We start from the raw sequence: 15,847 nt of genomic DNA, 5'->3' as shown, positions 1-15,847 counted from the left end.
AAGACTTTGGTGCCCCACTCTCACCCATAGGAGCCTTCTCTTCCAAATGTTTGCCCACCCAAGAGGGAGGAAGCTGTGCCAAACATCAGTCGATGATCTCTTTAACCGTGGCATGGGCAGTTGATGTAAATGGACTGAGATGGTCTTCGTAAAACTTGTGGGTTAACCTATTGGGTCAGCAAGCTTGAAAATCAAAACCAGATCACATTCTGGGAAATTCTGAGGAGTAAAAACATCTCAGAAATTTTTAAATCCTAATCCTGTTGTTGCAGTTTGTACTGAAAGTCCTTAAATGAGCAAAGCGAATTGGACAAACATTTATTTAAACATTACTTCTTAAATAAAACTAGAAGCCTTATCAAACCTTGATTTAGCTTTACAAATGTTTTGTATACAAATACCAAGCTTATTGTATAACAAGAGAAAACTAAAACTCAGCCCCTCCTAAGAGCAGGGAATGGTCTCTCACAATCTACGCCAGTCGCTGGGTGATGGCAGCACGCTGCTGGCCTCTTCCCTCTTGCCCCTGCTTCCGCAGACACACAGGTGGCTGCCTCTCCTCACAGCCCTGCCATCATCCTGGCTCGAGGCCCCACACTCCTGCTGGGCCTACTCACTCCCACCTGGACTCCCTCCCACCTCTGTCCTCCTCTACCCCACGTCCTCACCGGGTCACTCTTCCTAAATGATACACTCCCCTGACCACATCCAAAGTCTTCAAGAGCCCCTAATTCTCTACCAAACAAGGTACAACCCCTTGACCTGACCCTCATGGTGTCCCACTCTCTGGCAGCATAAGATGGGTTCAGCCTCCACAGCTTCCTGGCACCCCTTGAGACAAGAGACGGTGATGATTAAGAAGGTCTCCAATCTACTCTTTCACCTACTGGCTGCTGACTCCAGGAAGCCTTTCCTGCCTCCCTAGACAAAAATCACTTCAGCCTCTTGATGGTGATGGTGATTTGCCAGCACCTCACAGAACGGAGACTTTATGCCACATATGAAGTTCTTGCTGGACACACGTGCTTCACCACCTGAGACTAACCTACTTGAGGGAGGCATGCTGCCAGGCTATGTCAGATACCCAGTGCATTTCTCTACAGAAACCACACGCAAAATGTGCCCATTTTCTTGGGCTAAGTAGAACCTGGTTCTCACCATACACACACAGCCATACTCATGAGAAGACAAAGTCTAGGACCTGAAGGCTACGTGACCATGCCTGTGCTCCCTACAGCTGGCCTGGGGTCACATGTGCTCTCCCACGCCTGCCCCCACTCTGCCACAGTGAGAGCAAACCTAGCCAGATCCTGATCCCGCTGCCAGCCCGCTGGGCCTGACAACTACAGCATCTGAGGAAGCAGGAATCTGAGAGCAGCCAAACCCTGCTGCACCAAACTTAAGCAGAAGGGAGAAATGGCTGGAAACAAAGAAGAGGACATGGGAAAGAAGCAAGGAGACAGCCAGGAAGAGCACCTGAGACCTAAAACCACAACCTAGGGCCATGGCCTACAGTCCTCAGACACACACCAAGCCACCGTGTCCAGCAATTCCTGGAAAAAAAAAGAAGGAGGTTTAAAAAAGAACAATACTTACACGTTAAATGACCAATATTAGAACAGTTTCTGGTCATATTCTCTCTGCCCTCTTAACGTCCCATTTGCCATGAACCAAGGCAACCTGGGATAGCCCTCTTTTTAGATTTTCTGACTCTGAGGATCAAATATCAAGAACTGAAACATCAAGGGCCAGGCACAGTGGCTCACACCTGTGATCCCAGCACTATGGGAAACCAAGGAGGGAGGATCACTTGAGCCCAGGCGTTCAAGACCAGCCTGGGCAACCTGGCGAGATCCCATCTCTACAAATAATTTTAAAAATTAGCTGGGCATGGTGGTGCACGCCTGTAGTCCCAGCTACTCAAGGGGCCAAGCCAGGAGGATAGCTTGAGCCCGGTAGCTCAAGGCTGCAGTGAGCCGTGATCAGACACTGCACTCCAGCCTGGGTGACTGAGCGAGACCCTGTCTCATGCAAAGACAGACCGCCCTGGTCCTGCCAGTGAGAATAAAAGAAGCAAGCAAGGATATTTAGGCCTGTGGAGAAGCAAGCTTAACTGGAAGCAGGCCCTAAATGGCACCATGCAAGTGGTGCCAATGATCAGCAGGCACGGAGAACAAGGTGAAACTGATATACGTCACTGCATAAGTGAGATGCGAGCAAAGCAGGAATTGCAAGCGGAGAGAGAAGACAGTGACCACTCTAGGGACAAGAGAGGGAGCTAGAATCCCATGGCTCCAGAGAAGCCAGCGTCCTGACCACAGAAAGCGTGATTAGCCAAACAACAAAGTGCTAGCCACAAAGCAAAGATTCCCTGGGCAAAAGGATACCATGGAATCCACGTGATGGAAAAAGAGAAGCAGTGCCACACCCATCAATCCTGCTGGGTAAGACTGCAACGATGTCATTAATAAGAACACTTCTTACCACTTTGAGGATCCAGTAGTGGCAATTAGTGCATTTAATCCTCACACATACACAGACACACACTCATAAACATGCCACAAAAACTTTGATCCCATTTTATGGTTAAGAAAACTGAGACTCATAGAAATTTGGGCATAGCTCTGGCTTCTCTGGTGCCTGTAGTGACATTTTCCCAGGAGCATCCAGTGGCTACCATCGGTTCCCTTCATTGACCTAGGCACCGTGCAGGCACAATTGTCAACACAGCACCTTCTGACCGGGCAGGTGTGGCAAGCAATGCAGGCAGATACCAGAGCATCTCCAAACCATACAATAGAGCACCTCCAAACCATACAAGAGCACCTCCAAACCATACAACAGAGCACCTCCAAACCATACAACAGAGCACCTCCAAACCATACAAGACCACCTCCAAACCATACAAGAGCACCTCCAAAGCATATAAGACCACCTCCAAACCATACAACAGAGCACCTCCAAACCATACAAGAGCACCTCCAAACCATACAACAGAGCACCTCCAAACCATACAATAGAGCACCTCCAAACCATACAAGACCACCTCCAAACCATACAAGAGCACCTCCAAAGCATATAAGACCACCTCCAAACCATACAACAGAGCACCTCCAAACCATACAAGACCACCTCCAAACCATACAAGAGCACCTCCAAACCATATAAGACCACCTCCAAACCATACAATAGAGCACCTCCAAACCATACAACAGAGCACCTCCAAACCATACAAGAGCACCTCCAAACCATACAAGAGCACCTCCAAACCATACAAGACCACCTCCAAACCATACAAGAGCACCTCCAAACCATATAAGACCACCTCCAAACCATACAATAGAGCACCTCCAAACCATACAAGAGCACCTCCAAACCATACAAGACCACCTCCAAACCATACAATAGAGCACCTCCAAACCATACCATAGAGCACCTCCAAACCATACAAGAGCACCTCCAAACCATACAAGAGCACCTCCAAACCATACCATAGAGCACCTCCAAACCATACAATAGAGCACCTCCAAACCATACAAGAGCACCTCCAAACCATACAAGAGCACCTCCAAACCATAAAATAGAGCACCTCCAAACCATAAAATAGAGCACCTCCAAACCATACAAGAGCACCTCCAAACCATACAACAGAGCACCTCCAAACCATACAAGACCACCTCCAAACCATACAAGAGCACCTCCAAACCATACAACAGAGCACCTCCAAACCATACAACAGAGCACCTCCAAACCATACAAGACCACCTCCAAACCATACAAGACCACCTCCAAACCATACAAGACCACCTCCAAACCATACAATAGAGCACCTCCAAACCATACAATAGAGCACCTCCAAACCATACAAGAGCACCTCCAAACCATACAATAGAGCACCTCCAAACCATACAAGAGCACCTCCAAACCATACAATAGAGCACCTCCAAACCATACAATAGAGCACCTCCAAACCATACAATAGAGCACCTCCAAACCATACAAGACCACCTCCAAACCATACAAGAGCACCTCCAAACCATACAATAGAGCACCTCCAAACCATACAAGACCACCTCCAAACCATACAAGAGCACCTCCAAACCATACAACAGAGCACCTCCAAACCATACAAGACCACCTCCAAACCATACAAGACCACCTCCAAACCATACAATAGAGCACCTCCAAACCATACAAGACCACCTCCAAACCATACAAGAGCACCTCCAAACCATACAACAGAGCACCTCCAAACCATACAAGACCACCTCCAAACCATACAAGAGCACCTCCAAACCATAAAAGAGCACCTCCAAACCATACAACAGAGCACCTCCAAACCATACAAGAGCACCTCCAAACCATACAACAGAGCACCTCCAAACCATACAACAGAGCACCTCCAAACCATACAAGACCACCTCCAAACCATACAAGAGCACCTCCAAACCATACAACAGAGCACCTCCAAACCATACAATAGAGCACCTCCAAACCATACAATAGAGCACCTCCAAACCATACAAGACCACCTCCAAACCATACAAGAGCACCTCCAAACCATACAAGAGCACCTCCAAACCATACAACAGAGCACCTGCAAACCATACAAGACCACCTCCAAACCATACAACAGAGCACCTCCAAACCATACAAGACCACCTCCAAACCATACAAGAGCACCTCCAAACCATACAACAGAGCACCTCCAAACCATACAACAGAGCACCTCCAAACCATACAAGAGCACCTCCAAACCATACAAGACCACCTCCAAACCATACAAGACCACCTCCAAACCATACAAGACCACCTCCAAACCATACAACAGAGCACCTCCAAACCATACAACAGAGCACCTCCAAACCATACAATAGAGCACCTCCAAACCATACAAGAGCACCTCCAAACCATACAACAGAGCACCTCCAAACCATACAAGACCACCTCCAAACCATACAAGACCACCTCCAAACCATACAAGACCACCTCCAAACCATACAACAGAGCACCTCCAAACCATACAAGAGCACCTCCAAACCATACAAGAGCACCTCCAAACCATACAAGAGCACCTCCAAACCATACAAGACCACCTCCAAACCATACAAGAGCACCTCCAAACCATACAAGACCACCTCCAAACCATACAACAGAGCACCTCCAAACCATACAATAGAGCACCTCCAAACCATACAAGAGCACCTCCAAACCATACAAGAGCACCTCCAAACCATACAACAGAGCACCTCCAAACCATACAACAGAGCACCTCCAAACCATACAACAGAGCACCTCCAAACCATACATCAGAAAGGAAAAAAGTGCAGACATCCTCAGGGACTCAAAACAGAAGAACATTCAATGATCGCTTCTTCTCTTAGCCTACAACAATGATAGCTCTGAGGAGAATATCATCCACACGGTTCTTACTTTGATAACTTTGTTGAGGCATTCGTCAGCCACCATCCTGACATCTGACTCTCCGTCATCACTGCACAGCAGAAAAAGTTCCATAGCGATGCCCAGAAGTTTCTGAAATTCTGGAGAATTTCTAAGCAAAAAAGAAGAGAAACTGTCAAGAGGAGCCTAAGGTGACATGACAATGAAATGTAATGAGGTATCCGGTGTCCTGCATGGAATTCTGGAACAGAAAAAGGACATTACATAGAAATTAAGAAAATCTGAATAAAGTCTGGACTTTAGTTAATAGCATATCAATATTGATTCATTAAACATGAAAATGTCTCACACTAAATTAGGATGATAATAACTGGGGTAACTGGATGTAGGGTATATGAAAACTTCCTACCCTATCTAATTTTTTTCTATAAATCTAAAACTATTTCAAAATAAAGTTTATTTTTTAAAAAAGAAGAGATTGTACTTGTAAGGCAATTCTCATTTTTCTTTTTAAATTTTCGTTTAAAAACTTCAGATACTTCAATCCTAGACAACCCACTGCTTTCTACCAAAAGTTTACTTTTACTCTTAACCTACAATATTCTTGGAACCTTGAAAATCAGTTCAGCAGTCTATCTCTCCTGCCCCTTTTTAATCATGCTTTCAGTATGGGCCAAAGTATAACCATATTTCACCCTAAGATGCCAGATGATCATGGTCAGATTGTGTTTTTGTTGTGCGAGACAAAGAGTCACAAAAACTGGAGTTTGTTTACTATTTGTAAACTATTCTAAAATGTTTAATTGAAAGAAGCTGTTTAGGCCATCATGCTCCAACTGTCTAAACAAAGCCAAGAGAGAGCTAAACTGATGAGCCATGTACATGAAACTGACTTCACAGCATTCAGAAGCATCCAAACCAGTAACACAAGGATGTTCTTGAAGTAATCCCAAGAATAGCAAATCCCAGTAATACGGGGGATGTGCTATTTTTGAAGCATCAAAATGAGGTTGCTCTTTCATGATCCCAATCTAACTACTCTGAAACCAAATCTCTCTTTCTCTTTATCTCTAGGTAAAAATTGCAAACAATGGTTGGAAGACAGCCATGAGCCTAAGAGGCACCAAAGGTCCACATCAGTAATGACCAACAAACTTATAAAAGCATAAAACAAAACATGCCACTTAGCAGTATTTCAGACCTTATCTATGTGGAATACAGACAGCCATGAATAACGAACTGAGGAAAGGTCTTTGAAATGATAGATCATTCAAACACTGTACTCCAAAGCAGTACCGTCAACAGAAACAGAATGTGAGCTACGCTTTTATATTTCCTAGCTGACACATCAAAAGTAAAAAGAAAACAGGCAAGATTTTCATAATATTTAATTTAACCCAATACACCCAAAGTATTATTTCAACATGTAATTAATGTGAAGAATTAATTAAGATATATAACATTTTTTACAGCATATCTCAATTCAGACACTAAATTTTCATCAGAAAACCTTTACCTGTGATTAGACTTCATAAAATTCAGTTGAAAAAGTTCGTATACCATTTCCAACCACACTTAAAAGTTTTCCAGTAACTAAATATTGATTTTTACATTTAAATTTAATAAAATAGATATAGGGCTAATCAGCTTATCTATATCTTCTTGAGAGAGCTTTAATAGTTTGTGTGTCTTTCAAGGAACTCATCCATTTCATCTATAAGTTGTCAAATTTATTGGCATAAAGTTGTTCGTAATATTACCATATAGTCCTTTTCATTTATTTATTTGTTTTGAGACGAGTCTTGCTCTGTCACCCAGGCTGGAGTGCAACGGCACAATCTCAGCTCACTGCAACCTCCGCCTCCCAGGTTCAAGCAATTCTCCTGCCTCAGCCTCCCGAGTAGCTGGGATTACAGGCACACAGCACCATGACCAACTAATTTTTGTATTTTTAGTAGAGACAGAGTTTCACCATGTTGGCCAGGCTGGTCCCAAACTCCTGACCTCAGGTGATCTGTCCACCTCGGCCTCCCAAAGTGCTGGGATTACAGGCGTGAGCCACCACACCTGCCTCATACAGTCCTTTTAATATCTATATAATCTATACTACTGTCATCTCCCTCATTCCTGATACTGATAATTTGTGACTTCACTTTTTTTCCTATCAGCCTTACCAATTTATTGATGTTCTTGATGAACCAGCTTTTGGTTTTATTGATTTCCTATGTATTTTTGTTTTCTATTTTACTGACTTCTGCTCTTATCTTTATGATGTCCATTCTTCTAGTAACTGTTTTTGTTTTTGAGACAGGGTCTCATTCTGTTGCCCAGGATGGAGCACAGTGGCACAATCACAGTTCACTGCAGCCTCAACCTCCCAGACTCAAGCAATCCTCCCACCTTAGACTCCTGGTTAGCTGGGACTACAGGCACATGCCACCACACCTGGCTAATTTTTTTGTTTTTTGTAGATATGGGGTCTCCCTAGGCTGTCCAGGCTGGTCTTGAACTGCCAGTGTCAAACAATCCACCTGCCTCGGCCTCCCAAAGTGGCAGAACTGCAGGCATAAGCCACCGTACCTGGCCCTTCTGGTAACTCTGGATTCCATTTGCTTGTCATTTTCAAGTTTCCAAAGGTAGAAGCTGAGTTCGTTGATTTGAAATCTTTCTTTCCTAAAACAGGCATTTAATGCTAAAAATTTCCCTTTACTGTGCTATAACAGCACCCCACAAGTTTAGAAATCTATTGTTTTTATATCAGTCAATCCAAAAGACTTTCAAATTTCCCTTTTGACTTTACTTCTGACCCATGGGCCATGTGGAAATGGGTTTTTCCACATATCTGAGGCTTTTCCAGGTTATCTTCCTATAATATATTCCAACTTAATGATACTGAGGTCAGAAAACATACTCTGAATAATTTGAATGCTTTTAATTTAGAGACTTGTTCTATGGCCCAGCATCTGCTCTATCTTGGCAAACATTCTGTGAGCACTTGAGAGAGTGTCTCTTCTGCTGGTGCCGGGTGGAGTGTCCTGTAAATGCCAATCAGGTTGCATAGGGGACAGTGTTGGTCAAGTGTTCTAGATCCAGATATTATGGCTACGTGTTCTACAAATCATTGAGAGCGGCTACTGAAATCTCTATCACTGTGGATTTGTCTGTTTCTACTTGTAGTTCTGCCAGGCTTTGCTTCATGTATTTTAGCTCCGTAGTCCGGTGCATAAACATTTCAGCTTGTTATGCCAGGCTGATGAAGGAATCCCCTTCGTCATTATGAAATGACCATCTCATCCTGGGCAATAGCCTTTGCTTTGAAATCCACTTTGTCTGATATTAACAGAACCAGTCTAGCTTGCATCTAATTCTTGTAAGCACAGTGAACTTCTTTCCATTCTGTTACCTGTAGGCTATTTTTGCCTTTATATTTAGAATGTGTTTCTTGCAGGCAGCAGCATATACCGAGTCTTACTTTTCCATTCAATCTGAAAAATCTCTGCCTTTTACATGTAATGTCCTTTTTGACATAGTTAGGGTTAAATCTACCATCAAGCTCTTTCTTTCCTTTATTTGCCTCTTCCCCTATTTCTGGCTTCTTTGGGATTCACCATTTCTATTATTCTAATCTCCTTTTTCGGTTCATTAGCTATAATTCTTTGTTATGCTTTTAGTTGTTGCTTAATTGTTTATACTATGTATCTTCATCACAATCTACCTTAATATTACACCATTTCACATGCAGCATAAATTAGTTTCCTGCAGCTGCTGTAACAAATTACCACAAACTATGTGGCTTAAAAGAAACAAACAAATAAAAAATTTTTTCTTTCACAGTTTTAGAGGCCAGAGTCCAAAATCAGTATCACTAAGCTGAAATTAAGGAATTCCCTCGCCCTCGCCCTCGCACGGTCTCCCTCTGATGCCGAGCGGAGGCTGGACTGTACTGCCGCCATCTCAACTTACTGCAACCTCCTTGCCTGATTCTCCTGCCTCAGCCTGCCAAGTGCCTGGGATTGCAGGCATGCGCCGCCACGCCTGACTGGTTTTCGTATTTTTTGGTGGAGACGGGGTTTCCCTGTGTTGGCCGGGCTAGTCTCCAGCCACTAACCGCGAATGATCTGCCAGCCTCGGCCTCCCGAGGTGCCGGGATTGCAGACGGAGTCTCGCTCACTCAGTGCTCAGTGTTGCCCAGGCTGGAGTGCAGTGGCGTGATCTCGGCTGGCTACAACCTCCACCTCCCAGCCGCCTGCCTTGGCCTCCCAAAGTGCCGAGATTGCAGCCTCTGCCCGGCCGCCACCCCGTCTAGGAAGTGAGGAGCGTCTCTGCCTGGCCGCCCATCGTCTGGGATGTGAGGAGCCCCTCCGCCCGGCCGCCCAGGCTGGGAAGTGAGGAGCGCCTCTTCCCGGCAGTCATCCCGTCTAGGAAGTGAGGAGCCTCTCTGCCCGGCCGCCCATCATCTGAGATGTGGGGAGCGCCTCTGCCCCGCCGCCCCATCTGAGATGTGAAGAGTGCCTCTGCCCGGCCACGACCCCGTCTGGGAACTGAGGAGTGTCTCTGTCCCGCCGCCACCCCGTCTGAGAGGTGAGGAGCGTCTCTGACTGGCCGCCCCGTCTGAGAAGTGAGGAGCCCCTCCGCCCGGCAGCCGCCCTGTCTGGGAAGTGAGGAGCCCCTCCGCTCGGCAGCCGCCCCGTCCGGGAGGTGGGGGGCAGCCCCCGCCCAGCCAGTCGCCCCGTCTGGGAGGAGGGGGACAGCCCCCGCCCGGCCAGCCGCCCCGTCTGGGAGGTGGGGGGCAGCCCCCGCCCGGCCAGCCGCCCCGTCCGGGAGGAGGGGGACAGCCCCCGCCCGGCCAGCCGCCCCGTCCGGGAGGTGGGGGGCAGCCCCCGCCCGGCCGCCGCCCCATCTGGGAGGTGGGGGGGCACCTCTGCCCGGCCGCCCCATCTGGGAAGTGAGGAGCCCCTCTGCCCGGCCGCCACCCCGTCTGGGAGGTGTACCCAATAGCTCATTGAGAACAGGCCATGATAACAATGGCGGTTTTGTAGAATAGAAAAGGGGGAAATGTGGAGAAAAGAAAGAGAGATCAGATTGTTACTGTGTCTGTGTAGAAAGAAGTAGACATAGGAGACTCCATTTTGTTCTGTACTAAGAAAAATTCTTCTGCCTTGGGATGCTGTTAATCTATAACCTCACCCCCAACCCCGTGCTCTCTGAAACATGTGCTGTGTCCACTCAGGGTTAAATGGATTAAGGGCGGTGCAAGATGTGCTTTGTTAAACAGATGCTTGAAGGCAGCATGCTTGTTAAGAGTCATCACCACTCCCTAATCTCAAGTACCCAGGGACACAAACACTGCAGAACACGGCAGGGCCCTCTGCCTAGGAAAACCAGAGACCTTTGTTTACATGTTTATCTGCTGACCTTCCCTCCACTATTGTCCTATGACCCTGCCAAATCCCCCTCTCCGAGAAACACCCAAGAATGATCAATAAATACTAAAACAAAACAAACAAAAAAAAAAACCAACTTAAAGGGGTAAATGATATCTTAAAAAAAAAAAAAAAGGAATTGGCAGCACCACATTCCCTCTAGAGTAGGCTCTAAATGAGAACTGCTTTGTGCCTCTTCCAGCTTTGGTGGCTGCTGCATTCCTTGGCTTATAGCTTCATCACTCCAATTTTCAAGGCCAGCACCTTCAAATCTTTCTGTTCCATCTTCACAGGGTCTTCTGTGTGTAAAATCTCCCTCTGCCTCCTTTTTATATATATGTGATTGCATTTAGTGCCTACCCAGATCATCCAAGATAGCCCCCTCATCTCAAGATCCTGAATTTAATCACACCATAAAACAATTTTCCATATAAAGTAATATTTACAGGCTCCAGGGATTAGGACTTGATATCTTTTGGGGAAAGAGGGGAGCATTATTCTGCCCAGCGCAAATACATGTCAATTTCTGCTCTTCCAGCCTTTATGCTATTCTCATACAATTCACTTCTACGTGTTACAAACACTGAAATATATTATTTTTGTTGCGAACAATTTAATTAATCTCTTTTTAATATTAGGTGGGGTCAGAGTAACGAAACTTAGTCTGGGGCTAGGTGGGCAAACCCTTCTGAGTACCCTACCTGCTCTATGAGGGCTGAGGTTTTCCACTCCAACTGGTATGATTAGAAATTCTTCCTGGCCCTGTGTGAGTTTCAGCAATTGTTCCTTCTAATCCTTTCAGGTGGTTCTACCTCCAGCCCTGGGTCATTTCCTCACAAGCATGTGCTCATCAATACTCAGCTACACACCTGAGAGGGTACTGAGCGGGTACTGTGCAGTTCTCTGGAGCTCCCTCTGCAGCTCTCTTCCCTGGTATTCTTCCATATGGGCTCTCACCACCTTGCATCTCTGGATTCCCAGCTCTGCCTCCTCAACCCAGCAAACCACTGGCTCAGCCTCAGTTTCCTCTCAGTTTTTCCTCTTGCCATGACCAGGCAGTAATGTAAGGAAATTGTAGGGCTCTCCACATTCATTTTCCTGGGATAACTATTCTTCTTTGCCTGATGCCCAATAACTTGAAAACCACTGTTACATATATTTCATCCATTTTCAACTATTTCAAGGCAAGAAGATAAATGCTGTCCTTGTTATTCTATCTTAGCCAGAAGCAAAAATCTTTCATTATTTTTAACTGAATTTTTTACCACATTGTTAATATATTTTCCAGTCACAAATATAAATATCTATTGGTCAGAAGTGGTGGCTCATGCCTGTAATCTCAGCGCTTTGGGAGGCCAAGGTGGGAGGATCACTTGGGCCCAGGAATTCTAGACCAGCCTGGGCAATACAGCAAGATCTCATCTATAAAACATTTAAAAATTAGCCAGGTATAGTAGCACTGCCTAAAGTCCCCCAGGTACTCAAAAGGCTGAGGCAGAAGGATTGCTTAAGCCCAGGAGTTCGGGCTGCAGTGGGCTATGATTGTGCAACTGCATCCTGCCTGGGTGACAGAGTAAGATCCTGTCTCTAAAAAAAAATTTGTTAATAAAAAGTAAACAAAATATAAATATCTATGAATGTTAACTAACATTCTCTTGTATAAATGTATCTGGCCAGGCGCAGTGGCTCACACCTGTAATCCCAACACTGGGAGGCCGAGGGGGGCGGATCATGAGGTCAGGAGTTCGAGACCAGTCTGGCCAACACAGTGAAACCCCATCTCTACTAAAAATACAAAAAATTAGCCGGGTGTGGTGGTGTGAGCCTGTAATCCCAGCTACTCGGGAGGCTGAGGCAGGAGAATCACATGAACCCGGGAGGCAGAGGTTGCAGTGAGCCGAGATCGCACCATTGTACTCCGGCCCAGGCGGACAGTGCAAGACTCCATCTCAATAAACACATAAATAAATATATCTTAAATTTTCAATCCCCTTTTAGTGGTAGGCCATTAAGGTTATTTTTAATTTTCTAATGGGATGAAGGGCACTGCACCATTACACACTTTCCTAGGGGTAAGCGCCCTAGAGGTAAAACTGCTAGGTCAGACATATAATAATCTAAAGCTTTATATTTTCCCAAATTGCCTTCTTAGAAGGTTGTATCATCTCTGACAAAAATCTGAATATTCTTAATGTTTGCCAATTTGACAGGTAAAAAAGGTTCTTATTTTTGTTTCAGTTTCAGTCTACTGATTACTAGTGTCCTAATCAGCTTGAGTTTCTATAACAAAATACCACATATAGACTGGGTGGTTTAAACAATAAGCAGTTACTCGTCACAGTTCTGGAGGCTGGGAGTCGGAGAACAAGGTGCCGACAGGTCGACAGTCTTTTTCTTAATGATATTTATAACTGCTCTTTACACAGGCTAGTAACCTTTGATCTATATGCTGTCAATACTTTCCCCAAGTTCAATTTACTTTCAACTTTGTTGAAGGTTGATTTTGACATATTGAACTATATTCCAGTCAAAACAGTTTTTTCCTTTATAATGTTAGCCTTCCTCAAACTAAGATTACATTTTTTAAAGAAATTATTTCATTTTTTCACATTTAGGTAATTAATCTGAACTTTATGTTTGTTTGCAATATGAGGTAGAGATATAATGTTCTCCCAAAGTCAGAGAAATGTATCATTTCCCTCATTTCCCTACTAATACATATATGTTACACCCATCATAAATTCATACAGATACACACATACACTCTTCTTTCTGTTCTATACCTGTTTTAACATCCAATCACTATTTTAATGTCACATACATTAAGTCTCACCATATTAGTGTTGATTTCTTTTTCTTTTTTCTCTTTTTTCTTGAGACAGAATTTTGCTCCTGTCGCCCAGGCTGGAAGGCAGTGGTGCGATCTAGGCTCACCGCAACCTCTACCTCCTGGGTTCAAGCAATTCTCCTGCCTCAGCCTCCCAAGTAGCTGACACTACAGGCATGCACCACCACACCCAGCTAATTTTTGTATTTTCAGGAGAGAGTGTTTCACCGCACTGGTCCAGCTGGTCTCAAACTCCTGACCTCAGGTGATCCGCCTGCCTCAGCCTCCCAAAGTGCTGGGATTACAGGCATGCGCCACCACACCAGGTCTAGTGATGATTTTGAGATATTCTTTGCAATTATGTATTTATTCTTGCAGTGAACAAGTTCAAAAATACCTCTACTAGAATTTTGATCACGATTATTTTAAATTTCTGTGTTAATTTAGAGAAAATTCAACTTAGTAACATAAAATCTTCCTATCTAGAAAGTGGTCACCTATATCTTTCAGAAACATTAACAGAAGTTTTTATAAAGTTTTTGCCTATTTATCGATTCCTTAGAGTTCGATATATTGGTGCTACTGCGAACTAGATCTTTAAACGTTGTATTTTCTAGCTGATTTATGCTAATATATGGGAGATCTATGGATTTTTCTATATTTATGTTTACCTAGCCACCTTATCAAGGTATATATTAGTAAGAGGTTGCTCAAGTGAGCATTCCTGGGTATTCCCAAGAGGATACTTGTGAAAAATGTGTAGGCCCTACCTACTCAAACAGAATGCAGAAGTATGTTTGGGAAAAAGGACAGTGAGGTACCTTCATTACTGTATTTTTAACAAATTTTCCAGATGATTTTGATGCTCATCCATACTTAGGAACCAGTAACTTAGACCACTTTAGAGAGCTTAAAGCAGACTACATTTTCACAATATACATGAAGTTTTAAATGACTTCCTACACTGAAAACCTCAGAAGCTGCCATTTATATAACCTCATTGGAGACAAAAATTAGTCTAGCACAAAAGCTATAAAAAAGTTCCAAAGGTTTAATTATATTTTAGGAGAGTTAACAGGAAACAGCGACGAGCAATAAGTTTCCATAAAACATATTTACATAAAATATCACCTTCAGCTATATACTCTGAAATCCCTAAAAAGTATAGAGTGTACCCTATGAAACCAAGAATAACCTCTCTGACTCCAAAAACTCCTTTTAACATGCTCTTCTGTAGAACAAGAAGCATAATGAACTCTCAGCATTACTCCATAAAAACAAGAGACAGACTAATGTGAAAACCATTAACAGCTATTATTTTGATTTAATATGGCATATAGAACCACAAATCAATCTTAAGATGTCTCAACATACTTTACTAATATGTGAATATAAGCCAACATTCCATGAATTCCATTTGAAAATTCTCAAAAGACAAAATGACAAGAATAAAGCCTGACGCACTCAGATTGAAAGAGATCTTATTTCCTGGGTCAATAAGCTTTCAGAGAGAAATTACATTCTCTGAGACCTGGATGGTGGAGATCAGATGAACAATGACCAAATGTTTGCCAAGTATTTAAAGTCATTTCACAAAAAAAGTAAAGATGGCCAGGGGCAGTGGCTCATGCCTGTAATCCCAGCACTTTGGGAGGCCGAGGCGGGCGGATCACGAGGTCAGGAGATCAAGACCATCCTGGCTAACACGGTGAAACCCCATCTCTACTAAAAATACAAAAATTTAGCCAGGCATGGTGGCGGGTGCCTGTAGTACCAGCTACTTGAGGCTGGGGCAGGAGAATAGCGTGAACCCGGGAGGTGGAGCTTGCAGTGAGCTGAGATTGCACCACTGCACTCTAGCCTGGGCAACAGAGCAAGACTCTGTCTCAAAAAAAAAAAGTAAAGATAACATATAGCTTTGGATGATGGGCATCGCAATGGGATACGCTTCCCGCTCAGGTGGCTAATGAACATATCTATGCAGTTGCTTTTTCACAGTGTTTCACATGTACCATCTGATCCCACAAGAACTGTGTAACTAGGGATTACATTTCAAAAATGAGCCAGTAAGGCTCAAACACGTTAAAGCTTATCTAAAGTCACCCAGCTTACACAGGCAGCAGAGATAGAATTCAAACCTTTTTTTTTCCTACTTTTATCATAGCGTTGTATTCTACAATAGCATGCTAACTTA

At 44.2% G+C, this 15,847-nt stretch overlaps 1 protein-coding gene across 4 annotated transcripts in view; it reads right to left on the bottom strand.

Annotated features, from left to right (window-relative positions):
* Positions 1 to 15,847, bottom strand: part of HTT (huntingtin) — a 202,494-nt gene that overhangs the window by 139,968 nt on the left and 46,679 nt on the right. For all 4 annotated transcript variants that reach the window (XM_063808594.1, XM_016951204.3, XM_016951206.4 and 1 more), the window contains exon 3: positions 5,434 to 5,554. In XM_063808594.1, the coding sequence (XP_063664664.1) occupies positions 5,434 to 5,554 (121 nt within the window). The remainder of the gene's footprint in view (positions 1 to 5,433; positions 5,555 to 15,847) is intronic.

This window comes from Pan troglodytes, chromosome 3 (assembly GCF_028858775.2).
Source record: "Pan troglodytes isolate AG18354 chromosome 3, NHGRI_mPanTro3-v2.0_pri, whole genome shotgun sequence".
NCBI lineage: Eukaryota > Metazoa > Chordata > Mammalia > Primates > Hominidae > Pan > Pan troglodytes.
Note: the sequence above shows the minus strand (reverse complement) of the source record. Positions and strands in the feature narration are given on the sequence as shown.